At 52.7% G+C, this 23,799-nt stretch overlaps 3 protein-coding genes across 3 annotated transcripts; 1 reads left to right on the forward strand and 2 right to left on the reverse strand.

Annotated features, from left to right (window-relative positions):
- Positions 1–2,684: 2,684 nt before the first annotated feature.
- On the reverse strand, positions 2,685–3,636 carry LOC309449069 (noggin-like). Its single transcript, XM_082070980.1, has one exon. The coding sequence runs from the start codon at positions 3,573–3,575 to the stop codon at positions 2,811–2,813; it is 765 nt and encodes a 254-aa protein (XP_081927106.1). The 5' UTR covers positions 3,576–3,636; the 3' UTR covers positions 2,685–2,810.
- Positions 3,637–6,201: 2,565 nt separating this feature from the next.
- Positions 6,202–7,897, forward strand: GALR3 (galanin receptor 3; the record flags this gene model as incomplete). Its single annotated transcript, XM_082043953.1, has 2 exons — positions 6,202–6,551; positions 7,009–7,897. 2 exons carry the CDS (start codon positions 6,202–6,204, stop codon positions 7,895–7,897), a joined length of 1,239 nt encoding a protein of 412 aa, XP_081900079.1.
- A 7,780-nt stretch (positions 7,898–15,677) lies between these two features.
- ANKRD54 (ankyrin repeat domain 54) lies at positions 15,678–23,638 on the reverse strand. The gene is made up of 8 exons (XM_082060300.1): positions 23,379–23,638; positions 22,970–23,017; positions 20,487–20,585; positions 19,956–20,027; positions 19,512–19,559; positions 19,264–19,388; positions 18,140–18,247; positions 15,678–17,434 (listed from the first exon to the last, which is right to left on the reverse strand). Exons 1-8 carry the CDS (start codon positions 23,605–23,607, stop codon positions 17,360–17,362), a joined length of 804 nt encoding a protein of 267 aa, XP_081916426.1. The 5' UTR covers positions 23,608–23,638; the 3' UTR covers positions 15,678–17,359.
- Between the last annotated feature and the right edge of the window lie 161 nt (positions 23,639–23,799).

Raw genomic sequence — 23,799 nt, forward strand, 5'->3', positions numbered from 1 at the left:
GGCTGTGGAGTCTCCTTCTCTGGAGACATTCAAAACCCACCTGGACACATTCGTGTGTTATCTGATCTGGGTGAACCTGCTTTAGCAGGTGGGTTGGACTAGATGATCTCCAGAGGTCCCTTTCAACACCAACCATGCTGTGATTCTGTGAAATGTAGCATTGCTGGTATGCCTGAGGTCACCTGCTTCCTCTGTGCTCTCCTGTGGGTCCAGCAGCATCACCCCAGCGGATCTGCCCTATAATTCCCCACTGAGGTGGATGGGGGGGTTCCCCAAGCCCTTGGCAACTCTGTGCCACCAGCAGCTGGTTTTGGAAAAAGCTCATGGGCCAGGTGAAGCTCTGGTGCTCCTTTTTCCACTTCTCACTCTTGGGTGTTGGGTGTGAGGCTTGCTTGATCCCCAGGGCTGGCTCTAAGGCTTTGCCCATCGCTGTGGCCTGGGAGCTACATCTTGCCCCAGAGATGGAGCAGTGGGCAAGCCAAGGTGGCAGATGCCAGCAGCTTGGCAAGAGGGTCTGCGTGTTCCTGGCGCTGAGGCTGGGGGCAGAGCAGTTGGCAGAAACCTGTAATTTTCCTCCATTGGCTGCAACTTTTGCACAGCAGAGAATGCGCAGCAGGCTGGGATATCTGGATTTGTTTTTCCAAGCTGTGCTGAGGCAGCAATTTAGCACTCAAACAGGAACAAGTGCATCCTGGGCATCTCTCAGGATTGCTTTGTTTGCACTATTTTTATTCCAGATGAGAAATCATGTTTGTCTTGCTGTCTGCCTATGTGCCAAACTGAGCACCAGCTGTGATGTGCTTGGGTGCCAGAGCTGGATCACGTCAGTAAAGATCTGCTCTGAAAACACTACCTGCCATTAGGCAGTCAGGGAGTGAGCTATGGGGTGGTAACACATCTGACCTGAAACAGAGCAACTGCAGAAGAATACGGAAGTTAATTCAGGGTTGCAGAGCTTTACAGGATACAAAAGGCAGGGGAGAAATGCATTTTCTATGGGGCTGCCACTGGACCTTGTCAGAATGTCTGTTAGTGTAGTTGTGAGCTGATTATATTTAATTTTCTGTCCCCACAGGGCCCTGAGCACAGCCTGCTGATAAAGCATGATATGGAGTTCCCTCTGTGTGGCACCAGGCCGTCAAGGTGCTGCAAGATCTCCCCCCTTATCAAAGGGCAATATTTTGGGAATGGGACATGTAATGGAGAAATGGCAAAGGGTTGTGCTCAGACCTCTTTTGCAACCTGGAAGAGATGAAGCTTCAGCCAGGCAGGCTCTGGTACAGGGGGGTTGAGTTCTAGACCAAATCACTGCTGTTTTGAGTCTGATTCACATGCACCATTTCTTTGCACAACTCCATTGCACACCTGTACTGTGCTCCCCTGCTCCTCCCTCCTGCTGGTCCCCAGCCCAAGCTACACTGTCCCCTGGGTTTCTGCAGGCAGCCCTGACCGCTCAGGGCAGGCAACACAAGCTGTTTAACGCTCTCCACCTTTCAAGTCCTCCCTCAAAGGGAGCTCAGTCATACAGACGTCTTGCTGCTCAGCCGCAAGCAAGAGCAGCAGCCACCTCCCTCCCCTGCAATGCACAGGGTTGCATGCACACGTGTGCTTCCCTCTTTGGCTCCTCTCCTCACCAGGCACCCTGACCACCCTGTCCCCTCCATCTCACTCAGGCGCCTCAGCAGCCGACCCTCCGCGCTCCTGCTGCCTCTCCGTCAACTTCAAGGCTGAGCTTTGCAGCAGACTGCAGTTTACAGGGCAGCATAGGGAGCACCAAAGCTTGGAGAACACAGGTGGGTCAGGCAATGTCATAGTGGAAATGAACAATGCAGTGCCCATTGACTGCAAGTGCTGTGTTAATATTGCACTCCCACGCAAAGCCTCCAGCTCTTTATTTCTTCAAGGCCTCCCACCCTGGGTCTGATACAAAGCTCTTTGCAGCTTTCAGGCCAGAAAACAGAAGGCTTTTTGCTAGGTGAGATGTAGAGACAGATGCCACCTTTCAAGGATGCAATTCCCACCTTGGGCTCACCAACCCATCCCAGATCCCATAAGCTGCTCTGCAAGGCCCCCTAGTCCTGACCCACCACCCTCTACCTCATGTGGTGGATCGGGACTCTCCCCAAGTCTCTGCCATTGTACCTCGAAGTAGGGGACTGTCCTGTCCCAGCACATTTCCATACTTATCTCCTCGACAAGGGTGCTTTCAGCTGTGGAGTCCCTGCTGCTCCCCCATTGCCCCCCATCAGGTTCTTTCACCTGCCTGGCCTAATAACCCTTACCAGGCTGCCCCCTCATAGCCTTGAACCTGTCCCCCTCCCAGTGACACCCTCCAGCCTCTCTCAACTCCATAGTTTCCCTCCTGAGGTGCCACCCACCTCTCCATGCCCCTTCCACACCAGCGTCCCTCTTCCCTCACTCCCTGCCCAGACAGGCAGGGATGCCCTGGCTGCGACCGAGCCCACCGGGGCTGATCCAAACACTGTCTGAACTTGCCGTCGAGTGCTGTGATTTTCCCATTCGGTGTTCTTTGCTGGAGATAAACACAGTGCAAGCGTCCCTGCCAGCGCTAATGCCTCCCCGTGCTGGCAGGCGAAAAGCGAAGCAGTTGTGTCCCTCCCCGGGGACTTTGGCGAGAAACAGCAATGCCTGCAGCTGCTCCCTGCTTCCTTCTGGTGGTTTATTTCTCTAGTTTGGGGTCCCCATAATTCACGGGGGTGAATCCAGGTAGCCGCTTGCCTCTTCAGGCCATTCGGCTGCAGGAACAATCCCGGGGGCAGGGGTCCCTCCGCAGTCCCCCCCCAGCTCCCTCAGCGGCAGGAGCACCTGCAGGCGGACACGATGGGGTAGGGGATCTGCCGCCAGGCGCAGTGTGGGGGCCCGGGGGTCTGGGGCGCCCAGCAGTGCCAGGCCAGCAGCTTGATGTGGGTGAGCTGCGCGGGGCGGCAGGTCATGCCGGGGGGCCAGGAGCAGCCGGGGGGACCCGTCTCGCAGGCGGTGTGCCGGACCCAGCGGGGCCAGAAGACGGGACCCAGGTCGACCCAGACCGAGGTGAGGCGGCAGGCAGCCCGCTCCACCAGCCACTGCCGCAGCTGGCGGGCCAGGCTCTCCGGCAGTTCGGGGGGCAGACCCGGGGCGGGGGGCAGCAGTGCGGGCAGCTCCAGCCCCTCCGCCTCCCGCCACAGCTTGCGGCGGTAGCGCCCCGCGCTCTCCGCCAGGTCCCGGCTCAGGGACTCCAGGTTCTCCCCGGGGACGCTGCTGTTGCGGCTCCGGGGCTCCTCGGTTGCCATCCAGAAGGGGTCGAAGGCCGAGCCCAACAGCCGGCGCAGCCGCCCGGGTCGCAGGTGCCGGGGCTTGGGCGAGTAGCGGTAGTCCTCGGGGGAGAGCGAGAGGCTGTACGGACGCACCGGGGCCGAGGGGCGGCCGCGCAGCAGGTGGGCGGCGGGGTCAGCGGTGCCGGGCGGCGGCGGCGGCTCTCGGGGTTCCTCTGGCGGCGGTGGCGGGCTCAGGGCGACCGGCGGCGGGAGCAGGCAGAAGATGAAGAGGAGGAGGCAGGCACGGCGGGGTCCCTCCATGGCGAGCGGCGCTGCGGTGGACTGTGCCGGGCTCCGGGCTTACGCTCCACCGCATCCCCCGGGTTATCGCCACGTCCCCAGGCACGGCCTTCCCCTTTTCCCTGGTTCCAGCGGCTGATAGCGAGCCGGTGGGGACACCCCGCTCCCTCCGACCGGAGTGGCAGGTGGGGGGGGAGGACGCACCGTCCCTCCCACCAGGCCAAGGGGTGACAGGGGCATCGGGGCTGCTGTGGAGGGGAAGAGGCTGGCAGCTCCTCCTCTACATCCAGCCCCATTGTTGGAAGAAGCATCCAGGACCTCCTCAGTGAAGGGAAGCTGGTGAACTTTGGGTCTTGCCAGGAAACGACTGCCAAGCCATGCTCAGCCTCAGCGTTTCTGGAAGTCTGCAGGGCACGATGTCCCGTCACTGTGGTGGACATGGCAGCGGGACAGGAGGGCTGTGTGGGTCACCGTCACCTCTCGGTACATCAGCCAGCACACACATGTTGTCCTGGGCAGCTGTGACAGAGCTGGAGCTCTGCAGATGGCCTCCCTGGGTGGCTTGTCCTCCAGCCTCACTCTGCAGGACCCTGGCAATGCTAGTGGAGGGCAAATCTGGGCTGGATGGAAACCAAAGCCTGCTTTCCCCTCCTTCCCTGGGTTAGACACTGTAGAAGAGACTTGATCTGCTCTGTGCCGTGCTACTTGCAATTAATTAATAACAGCAAACAATAGCAATTAATTGCTTGTGCTCCAGAGGGCTGAGACCCATATCCCAAGGATGGGGCAGTGGCCAGACTCACTGAGGTGGGATATTCATGTTCCCTGGAGGTGTTGGGCAACATGTCCTGAACACCCAGCTTCAAGGGGTGCCTGCAAGGCCTACTGACATCCATGGGTCCCTGCCCTCCTCTGTCCTCCCTCTCCCACTGAGGAGCAACAGGCTTTTCCTCCATCACCCCCTGTTTGCTGGAGTAGGGAGCAGCTGAGCCTGCAGGAAGGCTGGGCAGAGAGGAGTTAACTCCAAACCCAACCTCAGGGAGAGGGGAAAAAAACTAACAGAGATCAATGGATCAGCAGCAAGAGCAGAGGGAGGGAAAAGGGGGAGACAGAGAGAGGAGAGGAGCTCCAGAAGCTGAGAGACCGGTGTGGGAGCCAGAAGACAGAGCAGAGCTGATGATAGGCAGGGGGAGGCAGTGGAGCACCAGGCAGTGATGACGGCACTGCCCAAACTCTTTGGTGGCCTGCGTCCTCCTCTCCACCACTGCCTGGGCTGGACCGGAGGTCTCCTGCAAGCAAGTGCTGAAGCTGCAGACCCTTCCCCACAGAGGTGAGTGCTGGCTTCCCAAAATGAGAGGTGGCCTCGGACTCCCTGAGCAGGGACACGCTGGTGTGCAGAGATGCCCCGCAGTCTATTATGTGCATGCCCAAAGGGAGAACGGGGTCCTCTGCTCAATCAAGGAGATTCCATGGGGGGTGGATGGAGGACCCAGATAGTTACCAGTAGGACAGAGGGGACTGCAGAGCCAGAGAGGCAGTGACAACATTTTGGTGTGATACAGAGAAGCTACTGGGAAGGAGAAGTGGCATGAGCTGACAGATGGAGGAGCATGGGGCAAAGGACCTTGCAGACCCATAAAAGAGTTAATTGCATGTCAACAGTTGCTAGATAACTGTGTCTTTCCCTCTTGGTTGCTGCTTAGTGAAGGACAATTTGTTCTAATGATAGCACAACACAGAGAACGCTTGTTGGGAGATAGACTGTTGGCACTCCCCAACTAAGCACAGTGTTACTTAGGGCTTGAAGAAGTTTTGCAGCAAATCACAATAACTTGAGCTGCAGTAATAATATGCTCCTTTGCAATGATCATTGTGTTGTGTTTCAGGTGGCTCTGAGGTTTTCCCCCCATCCTTGCCTTGCTACCACCATCCATCCTGTGACCACCTCTCAGCATCAGCAAAAGGTGCCCTTAGTTGCTTCTTCTCTGTGGGGCATTACTATACAGGGAGCAAGGAGCAGGCAGCTCCAGGGTAGAGGTGGTCCCAGCTGAAGGAGCTCTCTTGGGTGGGAGTGTGGTGGGGTGCTGCCACTGCAAGGTATCGTCCAGGCATCAGGTCTCTGCTGCTACAGGTGGCCACTCACAACCCATGGGATCCCCCTTCCCCATGGCCTCACAGCTGAGCCCTGTTGAACACCAGCCAGGATTTAGACTTGCCAAAGCAAGCAATCCCGAGAGGTTTAGCAGCTTTGGGATTGTAGGAGGAATGCAGGGGAGGCCAGGCTGCAGGCCAGGGGGCTCTTCAGGGGGCTGGAAGCACAGGAGGTGCTGTGGTGGGGATGTGAATGAGGGCATGAGACAGGGGCTTTGGCTCCACTCGAGCCAGGCAGATGTGGGCTGACTGATCTCAACAGCATTCTCGCCAGTGACATGACGAGGATCTTGATGTCATCATTTAACCAGATGGTTGGGATTGGCATCTCTGGGAGAAATGTGGGCATCAGACAGAGACCAGGATCAGGCACCTTAGGGCCAGAGCTGTGGTGGCCACTGTAGTCAACACCGACCAGCACGTGCTTGCCCATGGCCATGCATGGGTGTTGTGTCCTCCTTTCTCCCTGCGCAGGTCCCTGCAGTCAGATGGGGAGATGCCAGGAGGCTGGAACACCTCCTCTGACAGCCTGGAGCTGCGAGCTGCAGGGATTATCGTGCCCATCATCTTCTCCCTCATCTTCCTCCTGGGCACTGTGGGGAATGGGCTGGTGCTGGCAGTGCTGCTGCGGAATGGCCAAGTCAAGTACAACACCACCAACCTCTTCATCCTTAACCTGGCCATGGCCGACCTGTGCTTCATCATCTGCTGTGTCCCCTTCCAGGCCACCATTTACACCCTGGATGGGTGGCTCTTTGGGGCCTTTGCCTGCAAGGCTGTGCATTTCCTGATCTACCTCACCATGTACGCCAGCAGCTTTACCCTGGCTGCTGTCTCTGTTGACAGGCAAGTGTCCCCTCCCCTTTGAGTCCCCCAGCTCAGGGACAATGTGTTTGCCACCCTTCAGCTAAGGGGTGGGAGAAAGTCCAGTCCTTACCCAGTTGAGCGGCCTGCGAGACGCAGGTAGGGTCTCACCAGAGGCAGGGCCAGCAAAGCCAGCCTCCCCATCTTGCTGTGCCTTCTCCCAGCACCAAGCCAAGCTCTTTGCCTGGTTACCCAGCCCTCACTTGGGAGAGAGGAGTGCAGGCATATGCTGAGGCTTGGTGTCCACCATGAAAAACCAAGAATGGCAAAGCCCCAGGGCAGCAACGCACCAGAGGAGAAACAGGGAGCCTTCCAAGAGGTGGAGAGGGGGAGAGATGGGTGGCTGCATGGGAAGGATGACAGCTCCACAGGGCAGAAGAGATGTCTCATCTCACCCATATTGTGTTCAGCCTCTCCTTCTCCTTCCCCTTCCCACCAGGTACCTGGCCATTCGCTATCCGCTGAAGTCCCGGGATCTCCGCACCTCCCGAAATGCAGGAGTGGCCATTGCAGCCATCTGGTTGCTGTCACTGCTCTTCGCAGGGCCTTACCTCAGTTACTACCAGATTGTCCATTACCATGGGGTGCCCATCTGCATCCCCATCTGGGAGGACCAGCGCCGAAAGATTCTGGACGTCCTCACATTTGTCTTTGGATACCTTCTGCCCGTGACCGTGGTGAGCCTGGCATATGCCAGGACCATCAAGTTCCTGTGGACCTCTGTAGACCCCATAGAAAGGATTTCAGAGTCCCGGAAGGCCAAGTGTAAGGTCACCAAGATGATTGTGGCTGTGGCCATCCTGTTCTGCCTCTGCTGGCTGCCTCACCACCTGGTCATCCTGTGCTTCTGGTTCGGCCATTTTCCCTTCAACCGAGCCACTTATGCCTGTCGCCTGGCTTCCCACTGCCTTTCATATGCAAATTCATGCCTCAATCCAATAGTCTACGCCCTCATCTCCAAGCATTTCCGCAAGCGTTTCAAGCAGGTCTTCACCTGCCTCTTCTTCCAGAACAAGACCAGGAAGAAGAAGAAGAGAGTTGGAAAGAAAGTCCACATGGTCGACATGGGCAAAGGTTTCACCAACAGCACCAGAGGTTTCTATGGAGGCAACACTGAGGTTACCCAGGTCCCAGAGGAGAACACCAGGAAGAGGGACCCTGAAGGTGTCAGTCATATTGCTAGAGCATCAACTCACGCACTGCAAGATGCCATGGTCTCTGTTCCAAAGGAGCTGCTGGAGGAGGAAGGTTTGGCAACAACTGGCCATCCTCTAGCTGTGACCCCTCCAAGAGGAACTCAGGAGTCTCTGACTGTCCATTACAGATAAGCAAAGTAAAGAAGCCTGTTTTCCAGCTTGTGAGTAACTACTCTGTTCCCAAGCGGCCAGAATAATGTGGGGCAAAGGGGAATGGATGCAGCAGAGCCACTGAAAGCTCCTGTGGCAATGGTTAACCCATTGTCCCCACTCACCTGTCCTCACTGGCCCACAGCATTCATCTAGGAAAGCCACAGTCCACCCATACTGATGCAGAGCGGAGAGATATATTAATGTAACATCAAGTGACCTGGGTGACATTCCTGCAACAGATTTTAAGGCTTCCATTTCCCACCTTCCTAACTTGCTAATTTTGTGAAGCACCTTGAAACTCCAGGAGGGAGTCAACCAAAATGAAGGCATCCTGGTAGGAAATCCAGGCTGTTAATGGCACATCAGAACACCTCCTCTTTGATCTTGGCTTGCTACTCAGAGTTTTATCCCTTCCATCTGGGGCTGAAGGACCTCTTGCTCTCTGAGCAGTGACATTATTCATTGATATTAACCCCATGTGTGTGGTTTACTGACTTGGCCAGCTTTTTCCATGTGATGATTGTGAGTGAATTAATGACTGTCACCAAAGCAGAAGAAAGTGGTTAAGCTGCAAAATGAGCTGTGAAGCCAGGTGACAGTTGTGGTGAGGCGGAGAAAGAAATGGACCCGTATGCACATAGTTCAATCCTATCTCCTCAGTGCCTCTTTCTACCTGATGAAAAGGGAGAGTGTGAGGCTAACACTGCTCAGCAGGTTGGGACATCTTCCAAGATGGTCACTGCTATGGCATTGCTGTGGGACCCATGGGACCAAAACTTACCCCTGCTCTGTTCCCTGCTGTCCTGAGCATGCATGGAGGAGCCTTTTGCTGTAGTAGCAGCTCAATGACACTTCGCAGCAGGGCCAAGCATCCCCCTGGCCTGACCAAGGGAAGGATGCGAAGTGCCGTGGGGATAGCATGGTGCGACAAAAATCACATTCACCAGCATGTCCTTGGATTTTTCCCCTGCTTAACCTGAATAAAACCCAGTGATTTCCTTTGCTTGCTGTGTTTGCTGTGTGCTAGATACAACCTCTCCCCAGTGCGGGGCTCTGCAGTGTGGGCTGGAGGCGGTGGAGGCTTTTACAAGGCATCTGACCACAGTCTGGTGCTCCCAAGTCACTAGCAGAGTGTCATTTGTTTTATTTGACTTTGCAGATGCCCCAGAAGTGTACAAAAGAAGCAAAGCTGAGGGTTTTAAGATAGATCAGAACTGCTGGTGTTCAAGAGAAAGTCGTAGGAGAGGGAGAGACAGAAGCAGAGAGAGGGAAAAGGAGGGATGGGGAGAGGGTGGATGGGGGGGCAATATAAATTATGAATGTGTGGCAGGAGCTATCCACAGGGGCAGAAAATGACAGTGAGAAGGCAGGGCAAAGTGAGGGGCTAGAAGCAGAGGGCAGAAGGGAGGATAAGGGGGCATGATGGAGGTGGGAAGCAGTGTGCTGGCAGAGCATCCACAATTTGGCAGGAGCCTTCTCCCTGCCCCAGCAGTGTCTTGCTGCTCCAGGGCTGGGGTGAGCATCACTGGGCTGTGCTGGACCTCAGCCGCAGGGCAGCTTTCTCCAGCATTTTTTATGCATCATCAGGCTGCCAGAGAATCCCAGAAAAACACCATCCAAGCAAGGCCTTTGATCAATCTAGCACAAATGCGAGGGAGGGAGCCGGTGGGATTTGCGCTGCTGCAACGCTGTGATTTGCCGCGATGCCTGGCACAGCACGCGGCTGACTTCACACAGCTCCGCTTTTGTCACATAGTCACGACATGAGGGGAGAGGAGCGTGGGACTGAGTGGGGTACTCGGCTTCTCCAGTGTGCCAAGTCCATGTGCCACAGGTAATCACAGCCACTGATCCTCTGGCAGTGAGCCAGCTTTGCCTGGGGACACAAACTGATGCCACCTGGCCCGTGAGTGCAAGCAGGACAGATTCTGCTTCCTTTGCCAGCACAGGCGTAGCCTCTGAGCATCAGTCCTGTGGCTTGGGAGCTTTTGGTGATGCTGTAGGACAAGCTCAGCAAGAAGCCCTAGGAAGGGGAAAAGACAAGTCACCTGTGAGACTGGGAGTAAGGAAAGGGAGTGCTTTTGCTGGCCAGGTGAGCCCTGAGGAACAGAAAGGAACCAGCCCGTGGAAGGACCTCTGTGCTGAGAGGTGAGGGAGAAATCTCCATTAACATCACACTTCCTGACCACATCCCAGGGGCTTTGCTTTCCTCTGGGAAAAGCCAGGAGCACCTTATCCCCACGGAGACAGTTTTCTGTTGACAGCAAAAGAGGTAAGCTTGCTCATTCAGACCCATTAAACTCAGCTCAAGCCCCACAGAGTTCCTCAACAGCTTCCTCCACAATCCTGCAGCCAGGACTGGGATGCCTTGGCTGCAAATCATCACACCTGACACCATCCCAGATCAACACTTACAGTAAACTTTACATGATTACAACAGCCCTCCTTTTCCTTAATTACATATGGCATTTAATTAGTGCTGTGTGGCTCCTGAGAGTGTAACCCTTAACGTGAAGCTTATCTTCACCCATCATGCCTTAAGTGCAGGTGAAAGAGGAAAAGCTTGGCAGAAAGTGTTCAGTGAAGGCAGTGACATTGTGGGACACTCCAGACTTCAATGATGAAGCTGGGAAAACAGTTACATATCATCATGGCAGCAGTAGGTTTTAGAGTGAACATGTTTGCCCTAAACAAAGCAAATCGTCATCTTTCCATAGCAGTTCACTTTCCACAGCCCCTCTGCCCACAGACAGCATGGAGATATCCCTCCTGGCAAAGCCCTACAGGCTGACTTTGCAGGCAGAGAACAAGGACTGGGTGCTATGACAATCCCAGTAGCCTGGAAATCTGCAGGGACTACACAGCTTACTTTCAGCCTAATGAAAACAACGAGGGAGCTGGTGCTGGGGAGCTCCAGCCGGCTGAGAGGAGCCATTTACTGCCAACCCGCTGATCATCCAGAGCCCATTACTGACATGAGCCTGCGGCAAACGTGACGTTGTTGGAGGCTGTGCAGCCCCGTCGGTGCTGTCCTGAGCCCCCCAGGGGCTGCAGAAGCCGCCAGTGTCCTCGCTTGTCCCCATGCACAGTGGGACCTTAGCAAGGCAGCTGGAGGCTGTGTCCAAAGCAGAGGAGTTTTGGCCCCATTGTTGCCCTTCGACACTCAGTGCTATAGGCATTGCACAGCGGGGATGGGGGACATCAGGCAGCAAGGGGCATGCAGAGCTGTGGTGTGCATGGGCAGAGCTATGAGCCCCCCTTATTTCTCTTCTCTTTCCATCCCCTGCTTCTGCTTGTATAAATCTTCTCTTATTGCTTCGTCCTGCCTGGTCTTAAAATTCCCAGGCAACATGGTATTTCTAACCCTCACTGAAGCTGTTGCATGCCTTGTGAGAGCTCAGCTCCAAGGACACCCCCTTCCCTGAGTGCTGGGAACTATTTTTCTTTTTTCTATTCAAGTGTTTGATGTTGCCCTCTGCACCTTGAGCCTCCTCGTCTCCTATTCATTTTTCTGATTTCTCTGGTTCCCTTCCTCTCTAGTGGCTGCCGCTCCTCTGCAGCCGATGCCTTTTGGCAACGTGTCCAGTGTGCTTTGCCTGCCTTCCTGGGGATGGCTAATCCTGAAGCCGCCCTTTGCATGTGATGCTGTGGCTCCTATGGCCACAAGCAGCCTCCATGTGATACAAATATTTGCATAGTTTCTGGGGGTGAGGCCCCACTTTGCAGCCCAAAGTGTCAGAGGGAGAAGGGAACAGCGGTCGGGAGCACTGATGTGGCACAGCCAGACGCTGCCTGTTCTCACCTGTGCGTGGCCAGGCTGTTGCTCATCCTGATCTTGCTCTTCTTGGTCCCAGCTTGCAGAGGGGGTGGATCAGGTCAGGACTGGCTGCTGCACATTGAGGTGAAGACTAAATAAAACAGGACAGAGAAGACAGGCAGAAAACCTTGGGCAGAAGGTACATTTAGCACAGCAAAGCACATTGCAAGCCCCAGCTCCCATCGCTGAGCTCTGCCTGTTGTTAAGCCCTGATTTTGGGGAGTATGTGAGCAGGAAGGGTAGACGCTGAGCCTGGTTTGGGAAGGATCAGAAGCCAGGATGGAATTAATATCTGCCCAGTAACAACATCCACACTCCAACTGGTTTCACAGCTCAAAGGTGGGGTGAAGAAAAGGTGTCATGTCCTTGCTACAGAGCTGGGTTTAATTAAAGCTGAAGGAGCTTGATTGCTGCTTTCCACGCAGCCTCCCGTCCAGACTGATTAGCATTCTGCAGTCTCCGCTCCCAGCTTCTTGCCTTAATGAAGCCTTGCTTATATTTTCTTTCTGACTTGTCATCACTCAAGCTGATGAGCTTGGCTTTCACCCTGCAGAGGCCAGTTTGCCACAGCAGCTGAGTCTAGCCATGCTGGGACCTGGCATGGGGCAGAGGGAACAGGAAAGGCAAGGGCAGGTTGAGGCTTTGTGGCTGGTGGCCAGTACCAGCTCCCCTGCAAGCCAGGCATGGCTACTCTCTGCAGAGTGACTTAGTCCTGTCAGATATGTGCTGTTTCTGGTGGTCAAGCATCTCCTCAGCACGTGTGCCGTGAGCCTGATGCTGCTGGGAAGTGTCAAACCCAGGTACCAAGAAGCTCATGTGCAAATCCTCCCCCTCTACAGAAGCACAGGAGATTCCATCTGAATATGAAGAGAAACTTTTTTACTTTGAGGGTGCCAGAGCACTGGAATAGGCTGCTCAGAGAGGTTGTGGAGTCTCCTTCTCTGGAGACATTCAAAACCCACCTGGACACATTCTTGTGCAATCTGCTCTGGGTGAATCTTCTTTAGCAGGTGGGTTGGACTAGATGATCTCCAGAGGTCCCTTCCAACCCCAATCATTCTGTGATTCTATGAAATTCAGCAGCCCTGGTGGGGGTTTCCCTGTCTGCAGACACGTGAGACTGGGGGAGGCAGGAGGCCAAGGGAAGCTGATACAAGGACAGCTCCTAATTCTCCAGCGGAGCAATGGGCTCAGGCACTGCCCTTGCACTTGTGGGAATGGGACCTTGTACAGATACTTTGCAAACAGCCAGGACACCACTGCAAATGCACCTCTCAGCAAGAGAACCTTGCCAGCGAGAGGGGGAACGGTGTGACGCGGTGGACAGGGCACATAGCACTATTAGCTATAGGGAGTTCTGCTTGCTTACTTTTGGTTTTAGCTACTAGTTCCTAATCCACAGCTAGCCTTAGCAGATTGCCAGCTGATTATTTTAATTCTTCCAACAACCATGTGCTCTCTTCCCCTCTAAGAGCTTTCAGAAAAGCCCAGAGGGTTACTATTTGCTGTATCACCTTTATAAGCTTCCTAACCAGAAATGCTGGCTCTTCCACTTAGTAATCCCAGGGGCTTGAGCTGCCCAGGGTGCTCTCCCACACTGGCCAGGCACAGTACATGAAGAAGGCATTTTTCTGCAAGTATCTTTCTGTGATGGAGTAGAAGAGATCTGTCTTGCTCATGGAATGAGCGGAGGAAGCAGATGAAAGGGCGGGAGGTTTGCCAGAGATGCTTCATGGGGCTTCTTGAGCAGCACAGATAATTACAATGATGGATTTGGAGTCTGCTAGAAAGACAAAGGTGGAAGAAGTAATGGAGTTCAGATGTTAGCTTGATACCCTGGAGTTTAATTATTTCAGGTGCTGAAGAGTCGAACAGATTCTTGATGTTTGCACATACTGCAGCGTGCACCTTGTGTTTGCTTGTGTGGGTGAGTGGCCACTTCAGTAAAAGGCCTTTTGCTTAATAACATCCATGAGCTTTGCTGGGAGACTTTGTGCAGAGCTGTTGCTTCTGCTGGAGGTCCTTGGTGAGACACAGGCAGGTTTTCAGCCTTTGCTTGCTTGGATGAGCCAGATCCTCAACCCAGCTGGTTTTGGTTGCATCTTACAGCACAGCAGTGGCTGCAGAGCTGTAGAGTTTGCTGCTGGGTTCAGTGGCTGCAGATTCAGCAGCACTGTGCTCTAAATGAGGAGGGGAAATGGAGTGTGTCTGGAGACCAGGCAGCAGGGAGGGGGAAGCAGCACCCTGGGGCAGGTCCTGGTTTCCAGAGCATACCGGCAGCCTGACATCACATCCCCAAGGAGTGGAAGGGATGCACCACCGCTCTGGAAGGAACCTAGAAGGTGTGTTTGATGGTGTAGCACAAGAAAAACAGAGAGGTTGGACTGAGTTTAATGGCAAAATAAATAGCAGAGGGAAATCTCTATTGTTGTTTTCATTCTTTGCCACTGCAGAAGACACCTCTGGGATACGCAGAAAGCCACCAGCCTCACATCTACAGGTTGTGCAGGGAAGTCTGTGGCTCGGCATGCAAGGGCAGAGGGGAAAGCTGCTGGGAGACTCTAGGCCAGGAGCAGCAGAAAAAAGCAAACAGTGCTAGTGAATAACACTCAGCACAGTGTGAAGCCACAATCTACTTCTCCCCTGAAACCTTTTCTTTGCTTCTTTCCCTCCTCATCGCCTAACTCTCTTTTGAGATAGAGCTGCTAAGCATAGCAGGGTAGACAAGGCTTTGGCATGACCAGCTGATGCAAAGAAACCTAAAACTTTTCTCAGTCCAGTGCCAAACATGACATGGCTTTCAGCAGCCCAGTGCTTCAGCCCCAAGGCAGGAAAGCAGACCTGACCATGGTGATTCCTTCCCTTCTGCCAAAAACCAGATCCCCTTTTCCCTTTATCTGGTGTTATTGCTAAAGCAGTTGCAAAAGTTCTTACAAGCCTGCTCGTTTTATTGGCCTCAGCTAATTGTACCAGTCTCCAGGGACTGCCAGTGCTGCCTCACCTCCCACCAAGGGAGCAGTGCTGCAGAAGAAGTGGGGCAAACACTCGGCTGCTGCAGCACCTCCACCTTTCCCCTCCGAGCGTGCAGTCAGGAGCAGTCATGAGAAACTCCAGCACCAGGCAAGACAAAGGCCTGAAGAGCTTCAGACAACATCATGTGTGTTCAAAGCTTTGCTCTGAGTCCCAGCTTGGTGTACTCCTGGTTTTGAGGGAAGATTCCAAGCTGCCACTGGTTTGTGGACAATGTCAGCAACTAAGGTAATTGCAGCAATAAAGAGCATTTCAGCCACCTGCTCTTTGGGCACCTTAATGGTCTCCTCAGCAACAAAGTTGTTGAGTGGAGAAGCGCTGACAGCTGCGTGTATGTGGACACCAAGACTGGGCTGTGAAGACTGGAAGAAAAAAGACAAGTGAAGAGTGGACAGGAAAATCACCTGCTTCTCACACAGGCACCACCCTGGAAATTCTCTGCCCTGACTGAATGTCCCTTCCCAGCTCCTCATCCCCTTGCTGTCTCCCCACAGCACAGATATTTTATCTGGCTCAGCAGCCAGCTCCATACTTCTGCAGGAGTGCAGACTGTGCAAGGCTGCTTTTCCTTTTTGCAAACATCCCACCTTCCAGCTTGAAGCAATCCCGCTGAGATTCTCTTTCCTTTATTTGTACAGTTTCACAGCAACTAACTAGATTTAAAGTTTGGATTTCTTGGCTGTGGGAGTCAAGATCAGAAGATGAGTCAGCAACCATGTACTTTGACCTGCAAACAGACTGATGTTTGAGTTCAAAAAACTTTGTGTTGTCAGTTTTAATTTCAGCACCAGGTATGAGAGTAGCAGTTACCAAGTCCGGTGCTGTGCCTGAGGCCTGGAACAGATGTAAAGAAAGAGAAGTGAGCCATTCTGAGGAAAAAAAAAAAAAAAAAAGAGAGAGAGAGAACTTGGCTGAGTCTGAAAAGGCCAACATAATTTTATTGAAGTTCAAAATACAAAAAGGTCAGATTGTCTCCCACCCCCTCAGCATCCTTCCCATCCAGCATATCATAAAGAAGTATCAGAGTTCACAGTGACAGCCCCAGCCAAACCACAAGACTGTTAGTCCCAGTCATGGCCTCCAGCAGCCCGTGGATGAACCCCATCTAAAAGCCACACGTATTTCTGGTATCTCAGCTTTGAACATGGAGATCCATTTAGCCTCTTCCTGGGCAAGAGGCCAGGTATTAGAGAACATGCTGACCTGAAGGGCTCTGAAGATTGCTCCAGACTGTGGTCGTTGTATGGTTAAGCTGAATCCTAAAAACAACCTCTTCCAAACCAGTGATTCCCAAATTGTGGGATGGGTCTTGCTGCCAGCCTACCATGTCATTTAGGTGGGCACTCAGATTGCTATTGGGCACATTCTTGTCACTCTGCTGCTGTTGGTGCCCTACTGACAAGATTTCATGGATCCCTGCTCCAAAACAAAGCTGTCTACATCTTCATTACTAACCACTGTGGGGCAGAAGCAAGAGAGCAGCAAGAGCAATTCCCTGCATCCTTCACAGCTGCATCACTTCAGGCTCCCAGCAGAGGTCATAACTTGTTCCTCATGCTGCACGTAAGGTCCTGGAGCAGCACCTCTCCATAACAAGGAAGAAAAACAGCATGGGTCAGCTCTGGGTTTGGTGCTGCTGAGGGAGCTGTAAATCCACCTCCATCCCAGTCCAAAAAAATATGTCTGAATATACACCTCCTGTCTCAACTGGACCTCTCGCCCAAGACTGACAGAAATAGGAAACACAAAAGTCAGTTATGGTGGGGTTTTTTTGCAAGATGTAGATGTCTGCCTAAAACTGTGCCATCCCCCCAAACCCTAGTATTGCATCAGGGCAGCTCTGACCTGCTAGCTGTCTGCCTGGGTGTTTTTGCAAGTGTTTCACTCTTGTATTTAAGCACTAACTCACAGCAGTGATTTAAAAAAAATGAGGCCAGTGAAAGCTGTTAGTCCAGTGATCAAAAGCTTTGTATCCCATTTGTAACCAGACAGATTCTCTGCCTTCTGACTGCAGGCTCTGGGGAAGGTGAGGATTAAGCCTTGGTGTGTGCTTCTCAAGGCAGGGTGTTCGCTCAGCTGCTAGCATGCAGAATTAAGTGCGTGTTCTTCTCACAGAACAAAGCCTTCTGTTGTCCAAGGCACCCACTTTCTCCCCCACACAATTAAGTACTGCGGAGATGGCAAAAGGCGCCTGTTCCAAGAATCTGTGTGATGTTGGCCAGCTGCTGAGCACACTAGTCAGGGCTGGTGACTGCACATGGCATCAGCCACCACTTACGTCAAACTGAAGCGCTTAGGAGAAGGCAGAATACTTCTGGATGGGGCAACCTATTCAGCGCCAGCCCATCTAAGAACAGATCTTTTTTTTTATAAAAGTCTCAGCTGCAGCACTCTGCCTGTTGTACAAAGCCTTCTGCCTCTCCATGAGGCAGCTGTGGCAGCATCCACAGGGACAGTCTGAGCACCACTGGAGAGTGGATCTGGCAGGAACAGCGCGGGCAGCAATGTTTATTCAGCGATCGGGGAAGCTTCAGCTTCCTCTTTTTCTCTCTAAGGCTTCTGCTGCTGCAGCAGGAAGATGATTTGGAAGCCCATTATCTTTTCTCCATCTTCTGCATCTGCAGGCTGAGTGACGTGAAGCTGGCCAGGAGGTCTGTAACCTCGTCCACCTGACAGAATACAGTTGGCTGTTAGGCAGAAGAATGTGGTTGTACAGCTGACCACCAACACAGAAGACAACCCCGTGCAGCAGGGACCACCCTTGCACCAGGACCGCCGGTAACACCCACAGTGAGTTTATACAGGAACAGGATCCCTTTGGTCCCACAATTGCATAGGAGAGCTTCTGTCCTCATGATCAAACAAATCTGAATCTAAGGCATTGAGAGCTTCTCCTCATTCTTCAGGAGGTCAGTGCTTGACCACCTCATGCTATTTATCCAGTCCTTAAAATAGAAGCATGTTACTACACTACCCAGAACTCAACAATGGTATCAGGGCTGTTTCCTTTAAGCCTGTTTCTAAAGGCCAATCTTTTGTAGAAAAACAAACAAATAAACAACAACAAAAACCCAAACAGGCCCTGCAACCCTGTGTGGTTGAGCTGATCCCAGCCTTAAAATGCCTGTGCCCTTGGTCCATCTGATCTTCAGCTACTCTGCTGAGCTGCTAGGCACAGTGATACTTTCTCCTTTTTTAATTCCACCCCAAAGGAGTACCACGAGTCATCATGTAACTTGCCCATGTTACCCAATGTGAGCAAGAACACTTCCATAACCACGTCTTCAATGTCACCTTGCTCATGCAGTTGCATTCTCCTAAACACAGAAATCACAACACTAGCAGGTAAGTCACATTAGCTCAACACTGCCTACCTGCTCCTTTGTGCTGGTCATCTGTAACCTGGAGCAGAGGTCATCCAGCTGTTCCTTTTGCTCGTGCCTCCCCAGACGCTCCAGGTATTCCCGCAACATTTGGATAATCTGAAAACAACAGGCGTAAGACATAAACATCAGAGAACTGCACCAGGCTCGGGTGTTTTTACAGGAAAAGTTTAATTACAGTTAAATTGCCAAGCACAGCTTTGACGCCGTGGTACATGGCAGAGTACATGAGCCATAAAGACGAACACATGCAAAGCAACCGGAGAGCACTAATGACAGCATCAAAGCCCAGCGAGTCACCAGAGGTGCTCATCAGCCACAGATGGACTAGTTGTGATCCCTGTGTCTGGCTTAAGAAGAGAGAAGAGAGACAGAAGAGAGCTGAAAAAGCAAAAACTCGCAGGTTTTGCCACGCTAACAGTGGCTATTGACTGAGAGGCACGCAGGTAAGTGCACCAACCTGCTGGCAGCACAGTGCAAATATACCCTTAGGAGATTATGTACTGAAGTGAGCTAGCAAACAGCCCAAGTAGCCACACTGTCATCTGAAAGCACCAAGCTTTTCTTTATGGCCAGCTAGCTTCCCTCAATGTGAGGAACAGGGACTTCACACGCCAGCAAGATCTCCTTGTGCACCAAGGATGAAAATCCTCGTGGCTCCTATACGGCTCCTGAAGTGAGGCCAACACCTCGTGCACTTGTGATGCAGCCCCACAGGTTGGAGCAGGGGAGACTGCACTAGTAATGCCAAGTCTCTCCTGGAACGCGTACGCCATGGCTACAGCCCCATGCTGTGGTCCGTCTCCTGCCACAAGACATTGGTCTTACACGGTGGTAGAAGAAAAGAGAATGCTCTATACAGCCTGAGAATTAAGACATTCAATGCATCCTTGGCCTACCAGAGCCAAGAGAGGTCCTGCAAAAATTCAGAGTAGCAGTTGAGAAAAAGGAAGGTCTCTGAAAAGGGAAGAAAAAAGTCAAATGCTTCCCAAAGCAGCTAAGAGCCTACAGACAGGTATTGAAACCAGCTGCTAAATGATGTTTGACCATTAATGGGTGCAGGAGTCTGCCAGGGGCTGCACCACTTAACCAGAACACGAGACAGTTTCTTCTACCTGTTTCACTTCAAGGCGTACAGCCTCCAGGCTGTGGGAGAGTCCTTCCTGCAGAATGTTTAGCTTTGATTTAGCGAGGTGCAGTGGGGTTCTGCCTGCTCGATCCAAGGCATCAACTCTGGCCCCTGCAAGATGCACGAGCAAGGACAGAAAGTGAAGTCTGTCTTCAAGACTTAGTGTCCCTGGGGAGTATCAACAGGGCAGGGCAGGAAAGGGATGGGCTGTAAATGTTATAGAGGAAATGTTACCTCCGCGCAGCAGCGTGGTGATGACAGGAACGTGGTTCGTGCAGGCAGCTGGGGAGGGAAAACACAGGACACACAACTCAGAGGTACTAGCAAACAACAAAGGAGTTTCTGCTCAAGTGTGGAGCTTGCTGTTTCCCAAAGGGCTCTTTGCCATCGGAAAGAACACCCCAGCTGCTGAGGGTAAATCTCATGCTCAAGCCTGAGTATTCCCTCTGGAACAGACCTTGTATTCCCTGGGGTTGGCAGAGGGAAGGAAATGGATTTTCTCAAATTCTGACCCTTAAGCCTTCAGCAGAAGTGAAGCTAATAAAATGCAAAGAGTCGCTCCAAGATACTTAGAGCTGGGGATGCATAGTGTGATGCACAGGAAAGAGGAAGGAAAAAACAGCAAGGCAGTGTTCACCTCACCTCTCTGCATGCAAAGCTCATCTGTGTGGCACTTACCTAAGTGTAAAGGGGTGTTTCCCAGCCCATCTCTCTGGTTCGGGTCAGCCCCATGGTCCAGAAGCAGTTGCACTGGAAAAAAGGAATCGGAGCCATATCAGTCCCTTCCATTTGTCCCACAGGTCAGGACCACACAGGCCACAGGTCCACATGAAGGCCACCAGGCTGCCTTAGGAATTCTTCTGTTCAGCTCATCAACTGCTTCCCAGAAGCTGGGGACAGAGGTTTGCACAGTAATGCAAAAGGATATGGCACAAAGCCAGGCAGTGCCATTGTCCCTGGGCTCCCTGAGGGGCAGAACTGGGACTAAGAACATCCTTCTCCACCAGTACAGCCCTCGAGCTGGGAGCTCCTGTTCCTCCTTCAGCAGGGGGACACAACAGGCTCTGGAGCCAGAGTTAAGCTGGCAACTTTGCCACAAAACACACAGAAAACAGCAATCTCTGTCACATGCTGAAGCAAAATAAAGCGCACCCTTCAAAATCTCTGCCACAGAGAAGTTGGATGACAGAACTCCCCCTCCCCACTCACCGATGTGATCGTTGCCATTGCAGGAGGCAAAGTGCAGGGCTGTCCGGCCTTTGTCATCCGCAGCACAGGGGTCAGCTCCATCCTCCAAGAGTTGCTGCACTGACAGAGACAAGGAGAAGAAAACAGGTAAGCTGAAAGGCCATCTGGTCAGAAAGGCGTAATGCTACTCAGGCTTCTGCAGGTAGATACATGTTCTTCCAGCTGTTAAGTGAACCGGACTTGAACCAGCTTCAGTGAGCATCCTGGCTCAGCAGAACCAGCACAGGCAGCGTACTCTTCACCCTCTTACAGCCTTCACCAGCTTCCACATACTGCCATAAAAGATAAGGCAACAGCTGTAATGACCATAGCTAAGGATCCATCTAGCCAAATATTCAAGTTCCTAGGACAATCAGCAGCAAATGCCTACAGAATCATAGAATACCAGGTCGGCAGGTACCACAAGGATTATCTGGTCCAACCTTTCTTGGCAAAAGCATGGTCTAGACAAGATGGCCCAGCACCCTGACAGCAATGCTGCAGGACTAACTGTCACATACTTTGGTCAGCTGCATCTCAGGCACTTTCCAAGCCAGAATTAGCATCCTGTGTTTACTGGCCCTCCATGGGCTTTCTCTGTGGATCTGCAGTATCATCTTCTGCACCTGTGTAAACTTTTCACATCAACATGGACCTGCAGTGAGAAGTTTCACAGTGTAACTCCATGTAGTGAGAAAAAAAACACCTCTCCACACCCTTTTCGAATACGTCGCTTCCTAGATTCACCCAAAACTCCAAGGTTTTGCCACACTAACAGTGGCTACTGACTGAGCGGCACGCAGGTGAGTGCACCAACCTGCTGGCAGCACAGTGCAAATATACCCTTAGGAGATGATGTACTGAAGTGTGGTAGCAAACAGCCCAAGTAGCCACACTGTCATCTACTCACACTTGTTCCCCCTACTTTTCAACCCAGCTACTTCTATGCCACCACTGGCACTTCTTGTAACCTGAATTACTGCCTTTTCTCAGATAAGAAGGAAAAACCTGCTCACATAGAAAGACAGATAAACAAATATGACTCTCTAGTATTGGGTATAACAAAAGGAAATAGACCAGTAAGGGCTGAAAATGTTAGGGACATAAAAGCAGCATCTACAGGAACATGTGTAAGGGCACCTGTAAGGGCTATTCATCCTGTCGTTTTGAGATTATCCTGATATAGTAATCAGCGTGTAAAATAAAGCTCATTCCATAGCTGTTAAAAATACTGATGGATTCACTATATTTTGAGATCTTTGATAGCATATCCTGCAACAGTCAAGACTGACCAGTATTGCAGACAAGAAAGTAGATAGCTCAAAACGCTGAAATTCATGGTTTGTCTCAGCTTCCAGAGATCAAATTACAGTCACATTTGAATTTCTTCCTGTACACCTACTGCTAAGTGTGGTACAGTAATGAAAGGAACATCTGAAAAGACAGAAGTGACATTAAGAGGAGATGTTTGGTACTCCAGAAGAAAGACAGGGAGACTGATAGTGCCACCAGTGAGAAGCATTAATGGGGAATACTTTACCTTGTCCTTCCCTTAAACCCGTAGGAAATGATGTAACCTCTCCCACCCAGTGCCACCACAGGAAACAGCAAAGATTTTTTACTTGTTGATGAAAAATAAATTCATCATCAGACACTTCCTCAAGTTGCAGAGTACACAAAACACAGCAGGATTGCAAGCAGCGGAACCTGTGTATCAAACACAGCTGGAAAACTCTGAGATGGATTGAAACCAAGACTTTCAAAAGCCTGATTCTTTCATTCTTCCTCTTGACTTGGTGACTGAAGCCAAGCTTTCTGTACTGACAGCTCACAGGTGAACTTTATCGATCAGTTCATGAAACAAGGCGTATTCTGGAGCTGAAGAGTGAAACATGACAGACAAACCCCCGTCATGATATCCTGGGAGTTTCTACAAGACAAGCCAGTTTCCAATTCTGCTCACAGAATAGCCAGGCGAACAATTAGGTCAGCGCAGCTGCAGGGACAGTATAGTCTAAGGAGGAACGATGATAGTATCTGCCAATATTGCTGCTGGACACTTCATATAAAACTCCACCTAATCAGCACTGAGAGCTAAAGGAAGTCATAAGCCATGAGCCTTCTCTGAAGTCACTGTGAGAGGCAGAGTCCAGCAACAGTCCTGGTTCTGATCTGCTACATCACACTGTCTTATCACACAGGGTATGGCTGAGATAATCATAATTTTTCCACCTTACCAAAACACTGCTCTCTTGCTGCTTACAATTGGGCAAAAGAATATTAGAACCAGGCTCACTTTGCTCAGAAAACGAAACAAGGCTCCAGAAAAGCAGTTTCTAGATTTGCAGCATCTAAAGCACCACATCCACAAACTGTCTGCACCCTCCTCCCCTCCTAAAGTAAAGGTCCGTGACAAAACTGCCCTTCCAGGAAGAAGTCCCAAGTAGGTTTGGCAGAAATCCTACCTGTGTCCAAGTCGTTGCTATTGGCAGCTTCACGCAGCCTTTTCAGCGCTATGGAGAAAAGAAACAAATCACTGGAAAGCACAGAGGAGAAAGGAGCATTTCCCTACCAAAATATCCCATCCCAGCACTCACGCTGTGAGCTCAGCCCAGAGAACGGGAAGCTGGAGACCAAGGTGCGAGGTAAGAATGGCACTCCTTGTCTCCTCCTGAGGCCAGCCAGGGGCCCCCGGCCGGCGGGCACCCTCTCCCGGGCAGGAGCACGGGCGCCTTCCCCCGCCGCCCGCCGAGCAGACCCGAACCCGTCCCAGAGGCCGCGCACACGGCGAACCCGAAGCTCTAAGGCCCCCCAGCCCGGAGGCTCCGCACCCCGAAAGAAGAGCCGTCCCGGGCAGGGCCGCCCCTTGCTCACCGTGGGTCTCCTTGCCCGTCGGCCCCAGCCGGCGGTGGAGGCGGGCGGCCCTGCGCAGGCGGCGGGCCGGGATCTTGCCTGCGGGCTCCTCCCGCTGCCACAGGACGTGCAGGTAGCCGAGAGGGGCGCCCGCCGCTGCCGCGCCCAGCGCCAGCCCAGCCCCCAGCGCCGGCTCTGGCTCCCGTTCCGGCACCGCGTCGGGCGCTGCTGCGGCGCCGCCGCCCTCCATCCCCTCACGGGCCGGGCCGCCGTGCGGGGGAGAGGGGAGGGACGGGTCATCGCTATAGCAACGGGGCGGGACGTGTCCGCTCGACTAATCGCAGGCCGCAGCCCGGTGGGTGCAGCCAATGGGGAGGCAGTGGGAGCGGTAGAAGGAAGGCGAGGAGAGGCGGGAGGCGGAGGCCGTGCCTAAAGAAGGGCT

The sequence above is a fragment of the Streptopelia decaocto genome, assembly GCF_964273445.1.
Source record: "Streptopelia decaocto genome assembly, chromosome: 1".
NCBI classification, from domain to species: Eukaryota; Metazoa; Chordata; class Aves; order Columbiformes; family Columbidae; genus Streptopelia; species Streptopelia decaocto.

Excerpts from the sequence above, each read along its gene's own strand:
- LOC309449069 (XM_082070980.1), bottom strand. The coding sequence starts at position 3,575 with ATGGAGGGACCCCGCCGTGCCTGCCTCCTCCTCTTCATCTTCTGCCTG.
- ANKRD54 (XM_082060300.1), bottom strand. The coding sequence starts at position 23,607 with ATGGAGGGCGGCGGCGCCGCAGCAGCGCCCGACGCGGTGCCGGAACGG. Across the intron at positions 20,586-22,969 it reads TAGCAACGACTTGGACACAG|TGCAGCAACTCTTGGAGGAT; the intron begins GTAGGATTTCTG and ends TGTCTCTGTCAG. Across the intron at positions 17,435-18,139 it reads TGACCAGCACAAAGGAGCAG|GTGGACGAGGTTACAGACCT; the intron begins GTAGGCAGTGTT and ends GTATTCTGTCAG.